General features: G+C 32.2%; 2 protein-coding genes across 2 annotated transcripts; both read left to right on the forward strand.

The window, feature by feature from the left end:
* Nucleotides 1-4,035: 4,035 nt before the first annotated feature.
* On the forward strand, nucleotides 4,036-8,096 carry LOC124941593 (exocyst complex component EXO70E2-like). Its single transcript, XM_047481933.1, has 2 exons — nucleotides 4,036-4,227; nucleotides 5,929-8,096. The coding sequence occupies exon 2, from the start codon at nucleotides 6,082-6,084 to the stop codon at nucleotides 7,888-7,890; it is 1,809 nt and encodes a 602-aa protein (XP_047337889.1). The 5' UTR covers nucleotides 4,036-4,227; nucleotides 5,929-6,081; the 3' UTR covers nucleotides 7,891-8,096.
* Nucleotides 8,097-10,267: 2,171 nt separating this feature from the next.
* LOC124943638 lies at nucleotides 10,268-13,026 on the forward strand. Its single transcript, XM_047484116.1, has 3 exons — nucleotides 10,268-11,293; nucleotides 11,471-11,898; nucleotides 12,367-13,026. The coding sequence occupies exons 1-3, from the start codon at nucleotides 10,759-10,761 to the stop codon at nucleotides 12,979-12,981; spliced, it is 1,578 nt and encodes a 525-aa protein (XP_047340072.1). The 5' UTR covers nucleotides 10,268-10,758; the 3' UTR covers nucleotides 12,982-13,026.
* The last annotated feature ends 3,914 nt before the right edge of the window (nucleotides 13,027-16,940 follow it).

Raw genomic sequence — 16,940 nt, forward strand, 5'->3', positions numbered from 1 at the left:
ACTAGATGAACAAGAAAAAGAGAATGAAATTGAGGTTGAACTTAGACAAAATAAACGAGCTAGAATAGAAAAATCATTTGGTCCAGATTTTATTACTTTCATGATGGAAAGTGAACCTCAAACGTATAATGAGGCAAATACCTCGTCTGAAGGGACTCAATGGAAAGAGGCAATTAATAGTGATATAGAATCTATCATGCAAAACCATATATGGGAACTAGTGAATCTGCCTTCGAGAAATAAGCCACTAGGTTGCCAATGGATTTTCGAAAGGAAAATGAAAATTGATGGATCAATTGATAAATATAAGGCAAAACTGGTGGTAAAAGGATATCGTCAATGAGAATGTCTTGATTATTTTGATACATATTCTCCTACGAGAATAACTTCTATTCGATTGATTCTTGCGATTGCTTCTTAGCGCAATCTAGAAGTTAATCAAATGGACGTAAAAACAGCTTTTTAAATGGAGACTTGGAAGAAGAAATTTACATAGATCAACCTCAAGTGTTTTCTTCTCAAAGGCAAGAAAATAAAGTTTTTAAATTGATTAATTCTTTATATGGCTTAAAACAAGCTCCAAAACAATGGCATGAGAAATTTTTAAGATCAATGAATGTGATAAATGTATTTATATTAAAGACACAATAAATGGTTACGTTATTTATGTCTTTATGTAGATGACATACTTATCATTGGAAATAATGATAAAATGGTTAAATCTACTAAAGATATGTTAAATTCAAATTTTGACATTAAAGATATGGGATTGGCTGATGTGATTTTTGGAATCAAGGTGATTAGAACATCGGAAGGGATAGTTCTAAGTCAATCACATTATGTTGATAAGATCCTTGAAAATTTTAATAATGATGATTCTACATTGGCTAAGACTCCGATAGATATGAGTCAACATCTATCTAAAAATCGCGGAGAGAGTGTTTCTCAATTAGAATATTTTCGAATAATTGAAAGTCTAATGTACTTAATGAGTTGTACAAGACCAGATATAGCCTATGTAGTAAGCAAACTAAGTAGATACATTGTACAATTACTTAGGCATTTAAGAAATACTCGTGATTATGGTTTGCACTACACAAGACATCCTACTGTTATCGAAGGGTACACTCATGCTAATTGGATTTTAGATATGAAAGACTCTAAGTCAACAAGTGAATATATATTTACACTTGGAGGTGTAGCTATATCTTGGAAACCATCTAAACAAACTGTTATTACTAGATCCACGATGGAATCTGAATTTATAGCTCTTGAAAAATGCGGTGAAGAAGCTGAATGGCTACGTCTATTCTTAGAAGATATTCGAATGTGGTCTAAGCCCGTACCAGCAATTTCTTTTCATTGTGATAGTTAATCTGCGATCGGACGACCTAAGAGTCATATGTATAATGGTAAGTCTAGACATATACGTCGTAGACATAATACCATTAGACAATTACTCTCTATTGTAATAACTCAATTGATTACATAAAATCAAAAGATAATATTGCGAATACGTTAACCAAAGGGTTAAATAGAGAGTTGGTGTTAAAGTCCTCACAAGGAATGTGACTTAAGCCTACAATAAGTTAGTATAAAGGGAAACCCAACCTATGATGACTAGAGATCCCAAGAACTAGGTTCAATGGGAAAACCTAATTGTACTAAACTTGGTAGATTGATATGGGTAAAAATTCCTACGGTAAAATATTATTTCGGGAAAGGATAAGCACACAGACTTTTAATGATTCTTTATAAACAAAGAGATCATCTATGTGAGAGAGAAGTGAGGCCGCTTAAAAAGAATTGCACGGCTCAATTCTAGACCCTCTCACTGAACCATGCGAATGTTCATGGCCAAAACAAACACAATCATGAGAACTAACATGTATCAAGAAGAATTTTATGTGAAAGTGTGTAATCATTTACACAAAAGGTAGAATTGTTCAAGAACATCGAGTTTACTAATCGGCTAGTAAAGTTATATACTTTCATAAGGAAAGGTTCAAAGGGTTAAATATACCTATCCTATGTAGAATTCAACTGTTGAACTTTTCACCAGATTAATCTTTCAATTTCCATTACTGTGGGGATTGTTAAAATTAGACTAATTCCATTAATTAAATGGAAATGATATTTGGGAAAATGAAATTCACACTAAATTCAAATATGAATTAAGTGTAAAATTAATCCAAGTGAAATTCACATGAAATTCAAATGTGAATTAAAGTTAAATTAATTCAAATGAAATTCAAATGTAAATTAAAGTGAAATTAATCCAAGTGAAATTCACATCAAACAAATGTGAATTAAGGTGAAATTTCATCCAAATGAAATTCACATCAAATTCATTGTGAATTAAATTTATTAATTGTTACAATTAACATTAATGTCTTGAATGAGTCAATTAAAAAATGGTGTTAATTGCTATTGTATCTACAAAATACTTATTGTTGGATGTAACTTGCAAGGATGAGAAAAGACAAAGCAAGGATAATCATTGGATGAATGGATGATGGATTAGTGGCCGTTGGATTAGAGAATTGATTATGAGTTTAATTTTCAACTATAAATATCCCTTCACCTTGTATTCCTCTCCACACATTATCTTCTCACTTCTCACTCTAGAATTCTAAAAGTTTTTTCTTATTCTTGTGAGTGTTCTTCGAGTTTCTTGACTCGATCATTTCTGTGTGAAACTCGGTGATTGTGATTCAAGTACTTTTGTCTAGTTCGTTGTTGTAGTGATTTTTCTGTGCTAAATCATTGTAGGTTCCATTGTACACTAGGAAGCAGTCACCGATGAAACTCTCCAGCACAAACGGGAGACGGTGAAACTGTTTTAAGGAAACTGTGATTTCATAGGTCTCAGAGCAAACGAGAAGATTTTTCTTCATCTCATTACATAATCTATTGTATCTGTTCTATTATCATTTTATTGTATTCATATATTATTTACGTGTAATTGTTACAAGATAAGATTACCAACACATATAACATTTTTAATTTTATTTTTAACCATTTTAAGTTTATGAACGGGTCAACCCATAATCCGACCCAAATATCTAATTAATCTCACATATATATCCAAATTAACCACAACTCTCGACCCGGCAATCCGGATACTTTGAAAAAAAATTGGTGTTGAATTTACAATATAAAATCTTATTAGGCTAGTTAGTTAAAGCGTTGTACTTGTTTTGTGGGTCAACCCACAATCCGATTCAAATATCAATTTATTCTCACATATATATCTAAGTTAACCACAACTCTCGACCCGGCAATCCGGACACTTTGAAAAAAAATTGTGTTGAATTTAGAATATAAAATTTTATTAGCCTAGTTGGTTAAAGCGTTATGCTTGTTTTGTGAGTCAGTCCACAATCCGACCCAAGTATCCATTTGCTCTCACATATATATTCAAATTAACCACAGTTTTCGACCCGGCAATCCGGACACTTTGAAAAAAAATGATGTTGAATTTAGAATATAAAATCTTATTAGCCTAGTTGGTTAAAACGTTGTACTTATTTTGTGGGTCAACCCACAATCCGACCCAAATATTCATTTACTCTCACATATATATCCAATTAACCATAGCTCTCCACCCGGCAATCCTAATACTTTGAAAAAAAAATTGATGTTGAATTTAGAATATAAAATTTTATTAGCTTAGTTGGTTAAAGCGTTCTAATTGTTTTGTGGGTCAACCCACAATCCGATCCAAATATCTATTACTCTCACATATATATCCAAATTAACCAGCATTTTCGACCTGACAATCCAAATACTTTAAAAATTAAACATATTTCTTAATATATTTTTATTCTTATATATATACATTATATATAAAAAGATTAAGAAATAAAAAATAATTAAAGAACAATTAACACCTTATACATAAATGAATTGTTTTTAAGTAATAATAAATAAAATAAAAAGTATAAATCAATCATTATCACTAAAGTCTCACCCATGACTATTTCGCAATTAAGACTTTCATGAAGAGAAATATGAAACAATTTACAGAAATTGCGAGGAAGCTTCAATCTTCACTTCATCTTCCTCAAGGAAACTAGAAATCAATCCATGGTTTTCCACTTTTGTTAATATCATTTTTCTTATCAATCATCCGCAGACGTTCTTTGTTCCTTGTTTCTATCAGCTCCTTTGACATTCGATTAGGGAAGGCTAATTCCTGCTTTCTCTACGTATACTGTCTACTGGGTTAGTAAATTTATTAGTTTTTCTGTCTATTTGGTCACATATTCTATCGATTAGTTTCTCTTGTTGGGATTGATTGTTAATTTCCTAGTCTTTAGTATATTGAATTTGAATCATGGGTTACATTCAGGTCTTTATTTCCTGGGTATTGTATTTAGAAAAGTAAATAATTGCTGTAAGAAGACATATCTGTTGTTATGCCTCGATTTGGGATTAGAAACCTCAAGCTGGACAATCTGTTAAGAAACTAGAATCATAAGAAGATTGAGGGAGTTACAGAAGAAATAGAGGAAGAAGAAGAAGATAGACTTAAATAGAAAGTTTACACCATTTTTCATCTTACCCATACTACTTACTGTCTATAGGTCGATTATATACTACTTCACCCCATTTGTGGACCCTCATAGCATTGGGTCATTACATTTCAGTTGCTCATGTTCTTCCTGTTTTAATTGTTGCTCCATTGATTGATTGTTCCTACAATTTATTAGTTTTAGTATTGAATTTGACTCATCGATCACATTCAGGTCTTTAATTCCTGTGTATTGTAGAAAAGTAAATAATTGCATATATGTTGTTATGTCCCGATTAGGAATTAGAAACCTCAAGCTGGACAATCTGTTGGGAAACTAGAATCATAGGAAGATTGAGAGAGTTGCAGAAGAAATAGAGGAAGAAGAAGATATACTTAAATAGAACTTTACTACTGCCTATAGGTCGATTATATACGACTTAACTCCTTCCGTGGACCCTCGTAGCATTGGGTCATTACATTTCCGTTGCTCATGGTCTTCCTGTTTTTATTGTTGCTCTGTTGATTGATTGTTCCTACAATTTACTAGTTTTAGTATATTGAATTTGACTCATTGATCATATTCAGGTCTTTAATTCCTGGGTATTGTAGAAAAGTAAATAATTGCATATATGTTGTTAAGCCCCGGATAGGAATTAGAAACCTCAAGCTGGACAATCTGCTGGGAAACTAGAATCATAAGAAGATTGAGGGAGTTGCAGAAGAAATAGAGGAAGAAGAAGATAGACTTAAATAGAAGTTTACTATTGCCTATAGGTCGATTATATACGACTTAACCCCTTCCGTGGACCCTCATAGCATTGGGTCATTACATTTCCGCTGCTCATGGTCTTCCTGTTTTAATTGTTGCTCCATGGATTGATTGTTCCTACAATTTACTAAGTTTACTATTGCCTATAGGTCGATTATATACGACTTAACCCCTTCCGTGAACCCTCATAGCATTGGGTCATTACATTTCAGTTGCTCATGTTCTTCCTGTTTTAATTGTTGCTCCATGGATTCATTGTTCCTACAATTTACTAGTTTTAGTATATTGAATTTGACTCATCGATCACATTCAGGTCTTTAATTCCTGGGTATTGTAGAAAAATAACTAATTGCTGTCTTCTAGAAGATTGATGGTTACTCATATCAGTTGGTTTTTGTTGAGAATTGCATTATTTCAGCAGTATTGTAACTCATCCAAATAGTATTAGTATATTGAATTTGAATCATCAATCACATTCAGGTCTTTAATTCCTGGGTATTGTAGAAAAATAAATAATAGCTGTAATATCTTCTAGAAGATTGATGGTTATTCATATCAGTTGGTTTTTGTTGAGAATTGCATTATTTTAGCAGTATTGTAACTCATCCAAATAGGGTTCTTCTTCTCTGTAATTTGACAGGTGTTGCTGAAGGAAGCAGAGTATTCAAGTCCAGTTGTTGTTGTCAAAGAGTTTTTTTATTTTACTTTACATTTCACTTCTTAATTCACCTCCATGGATGGATCTTAACATTGACAAAGCTCATCTAGTTGTTGGGTGAGTTGTTTTTGCCTGATGGATGATTCTGAAAGCACAAGCTATGGTGGGGAAGAACATGTCTTTGCAGCAGCTCGATATATGATCAAGGCATTAGGTGCTAGCAAGACCATTAACGACGATGTCAGAAAACTCCTCAATGACCTGGATTCCCATCTCTCGCTTCTCACTAAACTACCCGAGGATGATTCAGATGAAACTAAGCAGTTGAAGAAGCGATTAAAGTCTGTTAAAGAGAGGATATTAATATGGGAATCAAACAAGTCGAAAATATGGGATTTGGGAGCCGACAAATTCGCGGAGTACTTACAAGCAGTCCAGGATGTTCGAAGCTTGACCGACAGTCTGAGAAATTTGCTCCCAAATGGAATAATTGATATGGAAATCAATCAAAGTCATGATGTTATTCAATTGGCAATGTTAAGAGTTGAGGATGAGTTAGTTCACATTCTTACTCAAAATCGGTTATTTCTTGAACTAGATTGTTTCTCTCCTCATTCGTTCGAAGAAGAGACCGATTACGAAGAGTGGACAATTTATAATTTGTGTGAAGAAGAGGAGTTACGTTTGGCCGACTTAATCAATCCTGACGTAGTCCCTATAATTAAGTCGATCGCGAACACCATGTTTTCCTCGAGTTACGACCACGAGTTTTGTGACGCTTTTGTTGCCTTCTGGAAAACTGAGCTGGAGGAATATTTGGTCGCGTTCGATATCGGTTCTCTTACGATAGATGAGTTGTTGAAAATGGAGTGGTTGCAGTTAATCTCCAAGGTGAAAAATTGGATAAGGAATTTGAAAAACATAATCGTTTTCCTTGCTAGTTCCAAACGGTTATTCAACCTAACCCTAGGAGAATTTGGACCCATAAGTGGCGAGTCCTTCATCCGATCCTCGAAAGGCTCGATGATTTTCCTCTTAAACTTCGGTGTTGCTCTAGCTACTTATCCTCACGAGCCAGAAAGATTGTTCGACATACTTCATATTTACGAGTCCTTGGCCAATCTTGTTCACTACATAGACACATTATTCTCGGAACCTTCCGGAGCATTGATAAGAACCGAATGGAACAATCTTCTCGAAAGAATTGGGGAATCAGCCAAGGCAACTTTCATGAAATTTAACACTGCGGTTGCTTCAAAGACATCAACAACCCCTTTCCCAGGTGGTGGTGTTCATCATATGACTAAATATGTAACCAACTACATAAATACGGTTACTGGTTTTAGCGTAACTTTGGATATACTTCTAAAGGGAGATGATGGGCAGACAGATTTGTCTTCCCATCTATTGGCGTTAATGTCTACTTTAGAAATGAGCCTTGAAATTAAGTCAAGACTTTACAAAGACAGTTCTTTGAAGCATATATTCATGATGAACAATATTCATTACATGGTGGAGAAAGTTAATGGTAAACCGCCTTTAAAATTTTTGGGGGACGAATGGGTAAAAGAACATACGATGAAGTTTCAGCAGCATGCAACGAGTTACGAGAGGGTAACTTGGAATAGGATCCTAGATTTGTTAAGGGTTGAGGAGAATATGTCCAGAAAGGTTAATTTGAAGCAGAGATTTAAGGAATTTAACGATGTTTTTGATGATGTTTATAAGACTCAAGCGTCGTGGTTGATACCGAATCCTGAGCTTCGTAAGGATTTGAGGATTTCAATATCGCAAAAGGTTGTTGTGGCGTATAGAGGGTTTATTGGGAGAAGGCTTGTTGCCGAGAAGTATATTAAGTATAAAGAAGATGATTTGGAGGATTGTATATTGAATTTATTTGAAGGATGGGCAATGTCAATGCGAAAGTCTCAAAGAAGATGGTGAAGATTTATCAGGAAAAAAGGTCGGTTTGATATCTTATTCGATTCCATTTCTTTTTTACAGTACTTGGTTTTTGATTTAGGATACTGTTTGTTTGTGTTGTTGTATTATATGACTTCAATTTATGTTAGCTGTAATATATGTTCTTTTGTGCATGTGTTCTAGATACCTTGATATGTGAAATGAGTAAAAAATCATCTTTTTGTACAGTTACTGCTCAAGAAATGGTCATTTACTTATGTTTAAAAGTTTAAATGGTCCAACTGCCCTTTTTAGACCTGATGATTGGCTAGGCTTATTGCTCTCTAATGACACAATAATGTTTTATTTGAAATAAATTGTGGAAATGTTGTTTCATGTTTTTCTGTTACGGGATCTATTAAATAACTGTTTTGTCTCTTCGTGTGAGGGAATTAGGGTTCAAATCCGATTAATCTTTGGTTGGTCGGTTTTGTTTTATATTCTTTCCTTCTCCTCATTAATAATTCCATTTTGATAAAAAAAAATCGTGTTAAAGTTGCCACATAAGAAAAATAAAAAGAAATTAATCAAAATGTTCTATTTAATATTATTATATATTTTAGTTAAAGTATCTTTCTTCTTAGTTAAGAAAAAATATATTATAAATCTTTAATAAAATGTGAACAACATATATTGTTAAAAAAGTTATGACTTTCCATTAGTTTCATAAATGGGGAGATTATAAAAATGATATTTTGATTTAGAAAATATTGGTAAATTCATTATAATTATCATTTTACATAAAAACCACATCGAAATTACAAATTTGATCCATTTTAGGGATGGACTTGTATGTTAGTGTAGACCATGTTTAATTATATATGTTTGTAAGAGGTTTGTTTTAAGTATAAAAATAATAATTATAAAATAAAAATGATCATAAACTTTTTTATTATCTCGGTTCAAATTTGTTTTAACTAATTAAAATTGCATCTTGTATCTATTTAAAAGAATTTATGCTGAAATAATTTGTATTTTTAAATGGTACGAATATAAAAACTCGAACATCAATTACTAATCAAATTTGTTTCTTACCATTTTTTTTATTACATATTCAAGCTAATAAGAATTGTTTAAGTTACAATAATTTTATTTAAATATTAATGATTCAATTCATATTAAAAAATCTTAATTTTGATGTAAATAAAATTTCAATTCAAAACAAATACATTTGAGTAAGGCCATCTCAAATTTATAAACTCATTTTCAAACTTAAAATTCAATAAATGTTACATGAAATGAAATAGTAATTCTTAAATTCAAAAAAAATATTCTCAAAATATTTCATTTTACACCAACTTTTTAACTTTTAAAATAATACTTATATATTTATCTAATATTATAAATTAAACCCCATAATTTTAAAATAACTTATTTATTTTTAAATTTTCATTCAATAATAGAAAATTTAGATAAAATTAATTATAAATCAATAATTTATACACATAAAAAAACAAATTAAACATTATTAAGTAAATACAAATTATATTTTAGTTTTTTTTTTATAAATGTTATTAATTATTATAAATTTAAGATATGTAAAAAATATTAATATAAAATATAGCATAATAACAAAAATTAAAATATAAATAAATTAAAATAATAAATTATATAAATAGTTTAATACTGATAAAAATAGTGTCAACCAACCAATTCTCTATTAATGAAAGAGAATTACTCAAAATAAGTTTATGTTGTGCTGGGTTGGAGAAAATAAATTTGTGTTTAGTGCTGGGTTGGAAAAAAAAAATATGTTTTGGGTTTCTTTGGGCCTAACAAAATTAAATTTATAGAAGACGGGAACTTTTGGGGAAATTTGACGAGATGATTTATAAAGAAATTAAAATGAACTTGTGATAATTGCATAATTTTAAATGTGTTGACGATCATTTCATAATTTTTTTTTACGAAATTGTCCTCGTTGAGCGGTTGCGAGACGCAACCGAATGCCTTGTAAAAAGTCTACAATTACGAGACGCAATTTTTTTTTTGAAAAGTCCACAAAAAAAATATTTGCATCTTGCGATTGTCGATTGCGTCTCAAGAATGCCGATTGCTTCTCGCAACCGGGGTTGCGTTATGGCGATTTGTGTACTTTTCACATGACATTCGGTTGCGTCTCGCGACAGAGACAATTTCATTAAAAAAAAATATGAATTAGTCACCGCAATTAAAATTACACCCACTTATTTACCCTTATTACACCCACTTATTTATCCATATTAGAGGATCATTCCTCAAATTTCCGAACTTTTGAACACATTATTAAAATAGATAACAGGGGAATGGTTGAAATTTAATCGTTGGAACGCACGATTCTCGAACAAAACCTTTTTTTTTTTTCTTTTTGTGAACTGTGTTCAATTCATCGTCTTCTTCTTCTTCACAACTCACAAGTGCTGTGATTTTGGATGTGGGTTTTCGAGATTTAGTCGCCTTTCGGTTAGACGTCATTGGCTTGCATTATTTAGGATCCGTTTGTCTCTTTCTGAATCATCGGTCATTCAAGATGAAGTTTGGGAAAATGGGTTTGATCCCTGTCTGTTTCATTTTCTTCTATTGCTTAAATTTCAAGAACGAAGTTTGATAAATCCTTTCTATCTCTCAGGTCTTGTTGTATCTTGTTAGTCTTTATCTCTTTTCTAGTTTATGAATAATAAATCAGCTTTGTCTACTATTTGATTACCAACCTTATGTTTCTGGGTTTGGTTTGAGACCCTCTTTTTCTTTCTTTTCCATTCATGGAAAATCTTGCATCTCCATTTTTGGTTCAAACAACTGAAACAGTGATGAACTCTTATTTTGTGGAATTTGGGTAGGTTTCTTTTTTTGAAAATTTGGGTGAGAAACATGGATTTTTGGTTGGCTATTGCAGCTGCTACTGCCTGTTATATGGCTAAACAATTGAAAGTTCTTCAGGATTCAAAATGTGTGAAAGTTGATGAAAAACTGTCTTCTGAAGTTGAACAAGATGATTCTGAGAATGTTTGTAGTCATTGCAACAACAACATAAAACTGGCCAATATAAGTGATTATTATGAGAATGACAATGTATTCTCAATTTCAAGTTTATTTTGTAGCAAGAAATTTGAGAACTCATTGCCACCAGAGCATTGTAGAAGAGATTCTAAAGGCCGAAGAAGAAACTCATTGAGCATTCGACGATCCAATGCTAAATCAACTAAAACAACGTATAATTCCTTAGAAAGCTGCTTAAAGGCCCAATTGATCAATAATGAAATTATTGGAATGGAAGATTATGTCATCTGTTCTGGAAGGAAGATTGAAGCTAGGACTGAGGAAGATCAGCCTGAAAAATTGACCTTTGCCAGTGAAGAAGTTGATGGGGAATACTCCAATCCACCAATCGGTACAATCCTTTCTCATTGAGTGTTTTTTAAATCATTTAGCATAAATATTTGCATAGAAGTTCATTGCCTACTTCACATTTTTCGTTAGCTTTTCTTTTCCTTTTTTCTTCGTGTATAGTTTATTAATTTGCTGTGATCTCGAAGCTTAACTCTAATATTGATTGCATGGTTATTTCTTTGAATTTGATCAGGATCATCCCATAAAGCAGCTTTGTTCATTCTTGGTATATCATTGGGCATTGTATCTTCATCCTTATCGAATAGGAGGGAGGTAGATAAATTGAATAGACTGTTGAATCAGACAGAAAACTTGGTCCAAGATCTTCAAGAAGAACTTGAGCTGAAAGACTCATTAACTGTAAAAGAGCTTGTAAACGAGGATCATGATTCACAAGAAGCAGATGACAGTGCAAAGGGAGTTGTATTATCTTGCAAAAGGAGTTTGAATGAATCACCTAAACATGACCACAGTAATGAACAACGACTTGATGAGAAAGGCAATGAACATTCTGAAGCTATAGCTAAAATTGAAGCAGAGCTCGAAGCTGAACTGGAGTTGTTGGAACTAAACTTGTGTTCATCAAGTTTGGAAGGAAAACTAACACAAATAGTTGACGAGGTAATGAGCCAAAAACCACCATGATCTAGAAAAAAAAATTAGATGACAGATGACTTTAATAATCTGGATCTTGATCTAGAAAATGAGCCAGTTTGTTATTTTATTGGAAAATCATCAAAGTTAAAGTTGAAAGGGTTTTTTCTCCTTTTGGTCCAGATTATAGTGACTTTTGTTGCTTTATTTGATATACAAATGATATTTTAGATCATGATCAAATTATAGTGTAATGTAAATTATATTTTACATCATTATGATTTTTTTTAAATACCTAATATATGGATTATGATATAAAATCAATCTTGTACTAAATGCAAAACTTGACTTTTATAATTTGAACATTTACAATTTTCTAATGAGATTGTGATAGACACCAGTTTCCAAAATACTCATAATTATTTTCTTATGAATGGAAACTTTATACTTGGCATGGTTTCTGTTACTCATTACAAAATCTATTCTTTACCACAGAAGGATCAGGATTTCATAGCAGGTTTGGCCGAGGGTGAGATATTCGACAGACAACTCGATAGACAACCTTATGCAGATCGAGATGGGAGTGGTTTCTCAACAACTCATTCAATGCATGATGCAGTCAACCCACATGAATTGAGCTTGTGTTTACACCAAATCATCCAGTCCAAATTAGAAGAGAGGATTCGGGAGCTTGAAACAGCTCTTGAGAAAAGCGAGAAGAAGAAAGTTCAAACCGAGCAAATAGACCATGATGTGATTTCATGGGCAAATCCAGCTATTGTTATAAATCTATCTGAAGAGGCATCAGACACGAAAGAGGATAATGATCAATCATCAAGAGAACAAGATCAAGATATTCTGTTAGATCAGAATCGATGGACAAATCAACATTACTTAATGCAATGCTACGATAGTAATGAATTGCCAACTTTTTGTAGTCAGGAGAATGAGAATTTTGAAGACTTGGGTATTATTAGTGAGGATGAAAATGATGATTATAGTCATGATCAAGAAGAGTTGTTGATAAAGAAGATTGTGGAGAGAGCCAAGAAAGGTTCTGTGGTGGCATTGGTGAATGCTCAGAAACAATTGGACAGATTTGATCAATGATATAAGGTGACCATGAATTCCTCCTCTCTTTTTTTCTTTACTCAACCTCATTTCATTACAGCATAGAAGTTCTAAATCATTTCTTTTATTTGTGATCCAAGATATTTAGATCTTCAAGATCTTCCATATACAACCCAAATTAGAAAGAATGCTGTCAAATCTTAAACAAAGGTTTTAAATCCCCTCATTTGTATCACATGTGATGTGGAACTAAATCCCAACCAGTATTATAAGAGTCTAACTTGCTACTAACATTTAAACTCTTAAAAAAGGTTGAATGTATGTAGATGAAGTAGAAAAAACTTAATGAGATGTCGCAGCACATTGGATTGTGAAGAAGTTAGAACAAGGAAGGTCAGCACATGATTGAATAATAAACTTTCACGCTGAAATAAAAAACGAAGTAAAAAATTCCATAACAAATTTACAAACCGCCACATCGGAGAGTGGAAGACAAGACCCACGAATCATCGATGGTAGGGGGAGTCCCTCATGCGACAAAACACTATACATGATGCCTCTTCAACGAATCAAGCAGCTTCTGAAGATGATTTAAGAAGAACATCTAATCGAAGAGATGTTAGAAGAACAATATATAGGACTTGATTATGAAAGACCTCTGGAGAATTCAATGAACGAATAAGATATAATGCTCAATAGGTGAATAAGAAGCCATAATGGAAGAAGAACATCTTTGAAATGACAAATAGAGGAGGGAGTTAATGAAGCCTGCTGCTAAAGTCTTCTGAAAAAGAATAAAGAATGAACACAAATAATCCACTATCAATTAATGTTATTTGGTAGAAAAACTCTCCAACAACAATATTGGTACTTTTAAATAAGTGTGGAAACAATTTAGCTTGGTACTTACTCCTTTTTTTTTTTTAAGAATGGATTTATTTACCGGGATGCATATCAAACCCTTGATGTCGATTTACTACATTTCAAACCGTCGATTTGAACAATTAAAAAATCGATTGGATTCATTGACGAATTTATTAGAATAGATTAAAAAAATATCAATAACAACAAATATTTATTTTCATGTACAATTTATATGAATAAATAACAATATAATTAAATATAATTAATAATGTCTAGGTACACCATTTATAAACAATGTCACTAATGAGGTACACTAGCACAATTCATGAAAATTTCATAAATAATGTTATATTATATTTATATTTATATGAAAAATGTAGTTATAAGATCCACTTCTTTAAAAAAAAATACAATTATACTTTAAAACATAACTACATTATAAGATCCACTTCTTAAAAAATAAAAATAAATATACTCTAAAACACAACTACATTATACTAATAGTTTTGAGATTAAATTTGTCTATTATTAATAATATTTAATATTTTAATAATCCAATGGAATAGTCCATACTCGTGTTTAATAGACTAAAGGTTAGTCCGTTTCGAGGATAATCATTCAATGGGAGTTTGATTAGTTGGAAAAATCATCTAATAATAATTGTGGAATAATTGTTTTTTTCTCTTTGAATACTTCAATGAGATAATCACGAGTACTAAACGAGATAGCAAACGATACAAATTAAGTACACAAAACAAATCAATTTTGCTTGGAAATCCAACAAGGATAAAACCACGAGACATGTAGGTATCTTAAAACACAATTCACTAGATTGTACTGAGTTACACCAAAGTCTTCTCTAGCACTCTAAATGTGCAGTATTATAAGTCTTCACTTTTAATGAAGGATTATAAGAACAATGACAAAAAAGATTTCACCGAAGTGGAATGCTCAAATGAGTATCCGAGATAAGTCCATACAAAGATTTAGACTAATTAGATTTTAGAGAACTGTGCGATGATTCACCTCCTGTGATTCGAGCCAAAACTGACATCGTTAGACTGCTCGATCGTCTCATTGAAACTCTGAATATCTAACTCTATTTTTGTTTATTATCTCTTTATGTCTAGTTTTTTTGTATCTAACTAGACAACTTTGCTACCTATTATATAGTATAGAATAATATATAATATATTATTAATCAAAGTCCAATGGGTCAGACACTAAATAAACTCTCCCTTTGGCTCGTATAGTGGGCTCAAATAGGCCCGCTCTTCGTCAAAAACTTCAAGCTTCTATTTCGATAAAGGTTTAATCATCATATTAGATTCATTCTCACTGGTATGAACTTTCTCTAAGTTTAATTGTTTCATCTTGAGCATATCTTGAATCTAGTGGTACCTCACTTCAATATGTTTGAATTTTGAATGAAATGTGGATTTTTTGGAGAAATGAATAATGCTCTGACTATCACTATACACCGTGTACTTTTCTTGCCACAGACCCAATTCTCCTAAGAACTTTCTTATTCAAAATACTTCCTTACAACTCTTAGTGATTGCGATATACTCTGTCTCCGTAGTGGATAGAGCAGCACACCTCTGTAACTTGTACTTCCAAAGACAACTCCTCCTACGAAGGTCATTAAAAATCCTAAAACGGACTTTCTAGAATTAACGTCACCAGCCATATCTGAGTCCATGTACCCAACTAGAATAGGATCTTCATTGCCATAACCTAGCACACCTTTAAAGTGTCTTTCATATACCTAAATATCTGCTTGACTATTTCTTAATGATTTTTCCCGGATTTGAGAGAAATCAACTAACAACGCCAATTGTATGAGCAATGTCTGGTCTGATATAGACCATATCATACATCAAACTCCCAACTGCAGATACGTATGAAACTTTCTTTATCTCAATTTCTTTTTTCTCACTTGTCAAACATTACTTTATAGAAAATTTGAAGTAACCTGTAAATGGAGAGTTGACTTCATTCGCTTTATTAATGTTAAACTATTCAAAACCTTCTCAATGTAGCTCTCTTGATATATCCATAACTTCCCATTTTTCTGTCACGCGAGATCTTCATTTCAAGTATCTTTTCGTTGACCCTAAGTCTTTAATTGCAAAACACTTGCTCAACTCTACCTTCATTTTGTTAATATTGACAACATCACGACCAATGATCAACATGTCGTCGACATACAACAACATAATGATGAAGTCGTTATTTAAGTACTTTTAATAAACACACAGTGATCTGATGCAATCTTGCTATATCCATGACTCATCATAAACGAGTCAAATTTTTTGTACCACTACTTCGGAGTTTGATTGAGTCAGACACGTTTTTTTTTCAACTTACACACTGTTGAAAAGAGATTACAGAAATATCTTTGTATTATTGTAGCAAAAGATGTTATTATTGTATTTACACATAAGAGACTATTAATAGGCAATTACGAGTTAGTCGTTAAACACAAACCTTTGAGCTTCCTAATTGTTGAGCTTATCTATGAGTTTTCTAATTTGAACTTATTTATAATACAAAGACTACTAAATATAAACTCTTAGGTTAATTTCATATATTACATATTTTTAACACTCCCTCTCAAGTGAGGAGTAAAGAGATTAATTACTCCTAACTTATCGATGATGCTATCAAAGTTTCTTTTATCTAGAGCCTTCGTGAAGATATCAACAAGTTGATATTTTCTAAGTACAAAGGGGGTTTCAATCTCACCAGATTGAACTTTCTCACGAACAAAGTGACAGTCAACTTCAATGTGCTTGGTGCGCTCATGGAATACTGGATTTGATGCAATATATCTAACAGCATTGTTGTTGCAATACATTTTTATAGTTTTGAGCTCAACTCCCAATTTTGTAAGAATATATTTAATCCAAATCAGTTCTCAGGTAGTGGCTGCCATAGCACGATATTCAGCTTTGGCACTTGAATGGGCAATAGTATTTTGCTTCTTACTTCTCCACGTCACTAGATTTCCTACAACGAATGTACAAAAGCCGGTAGTCAACTTTCTGTCAAAGCTTCCTGCCCAATCAACATTAGTATAGCCAATGACGTCCATGCAGTTGTTTCTCTTCATCCATATGCCTACTCCAGGA

This window comes from Impatiens glandulifera, chromosome 6 (assembly GCF_907164915.1).
Source record: "Impatiens glandulifera chromosome 6, dImpGla2.1, whole genome shotgun sequence".
Lineage (NCBI taxonomy): Eukaryota > Viridiplantae > Streptophyta > Magnoliopsida > Ericales > Balsaminaceae > Impatiens > Impatiens glandulifera.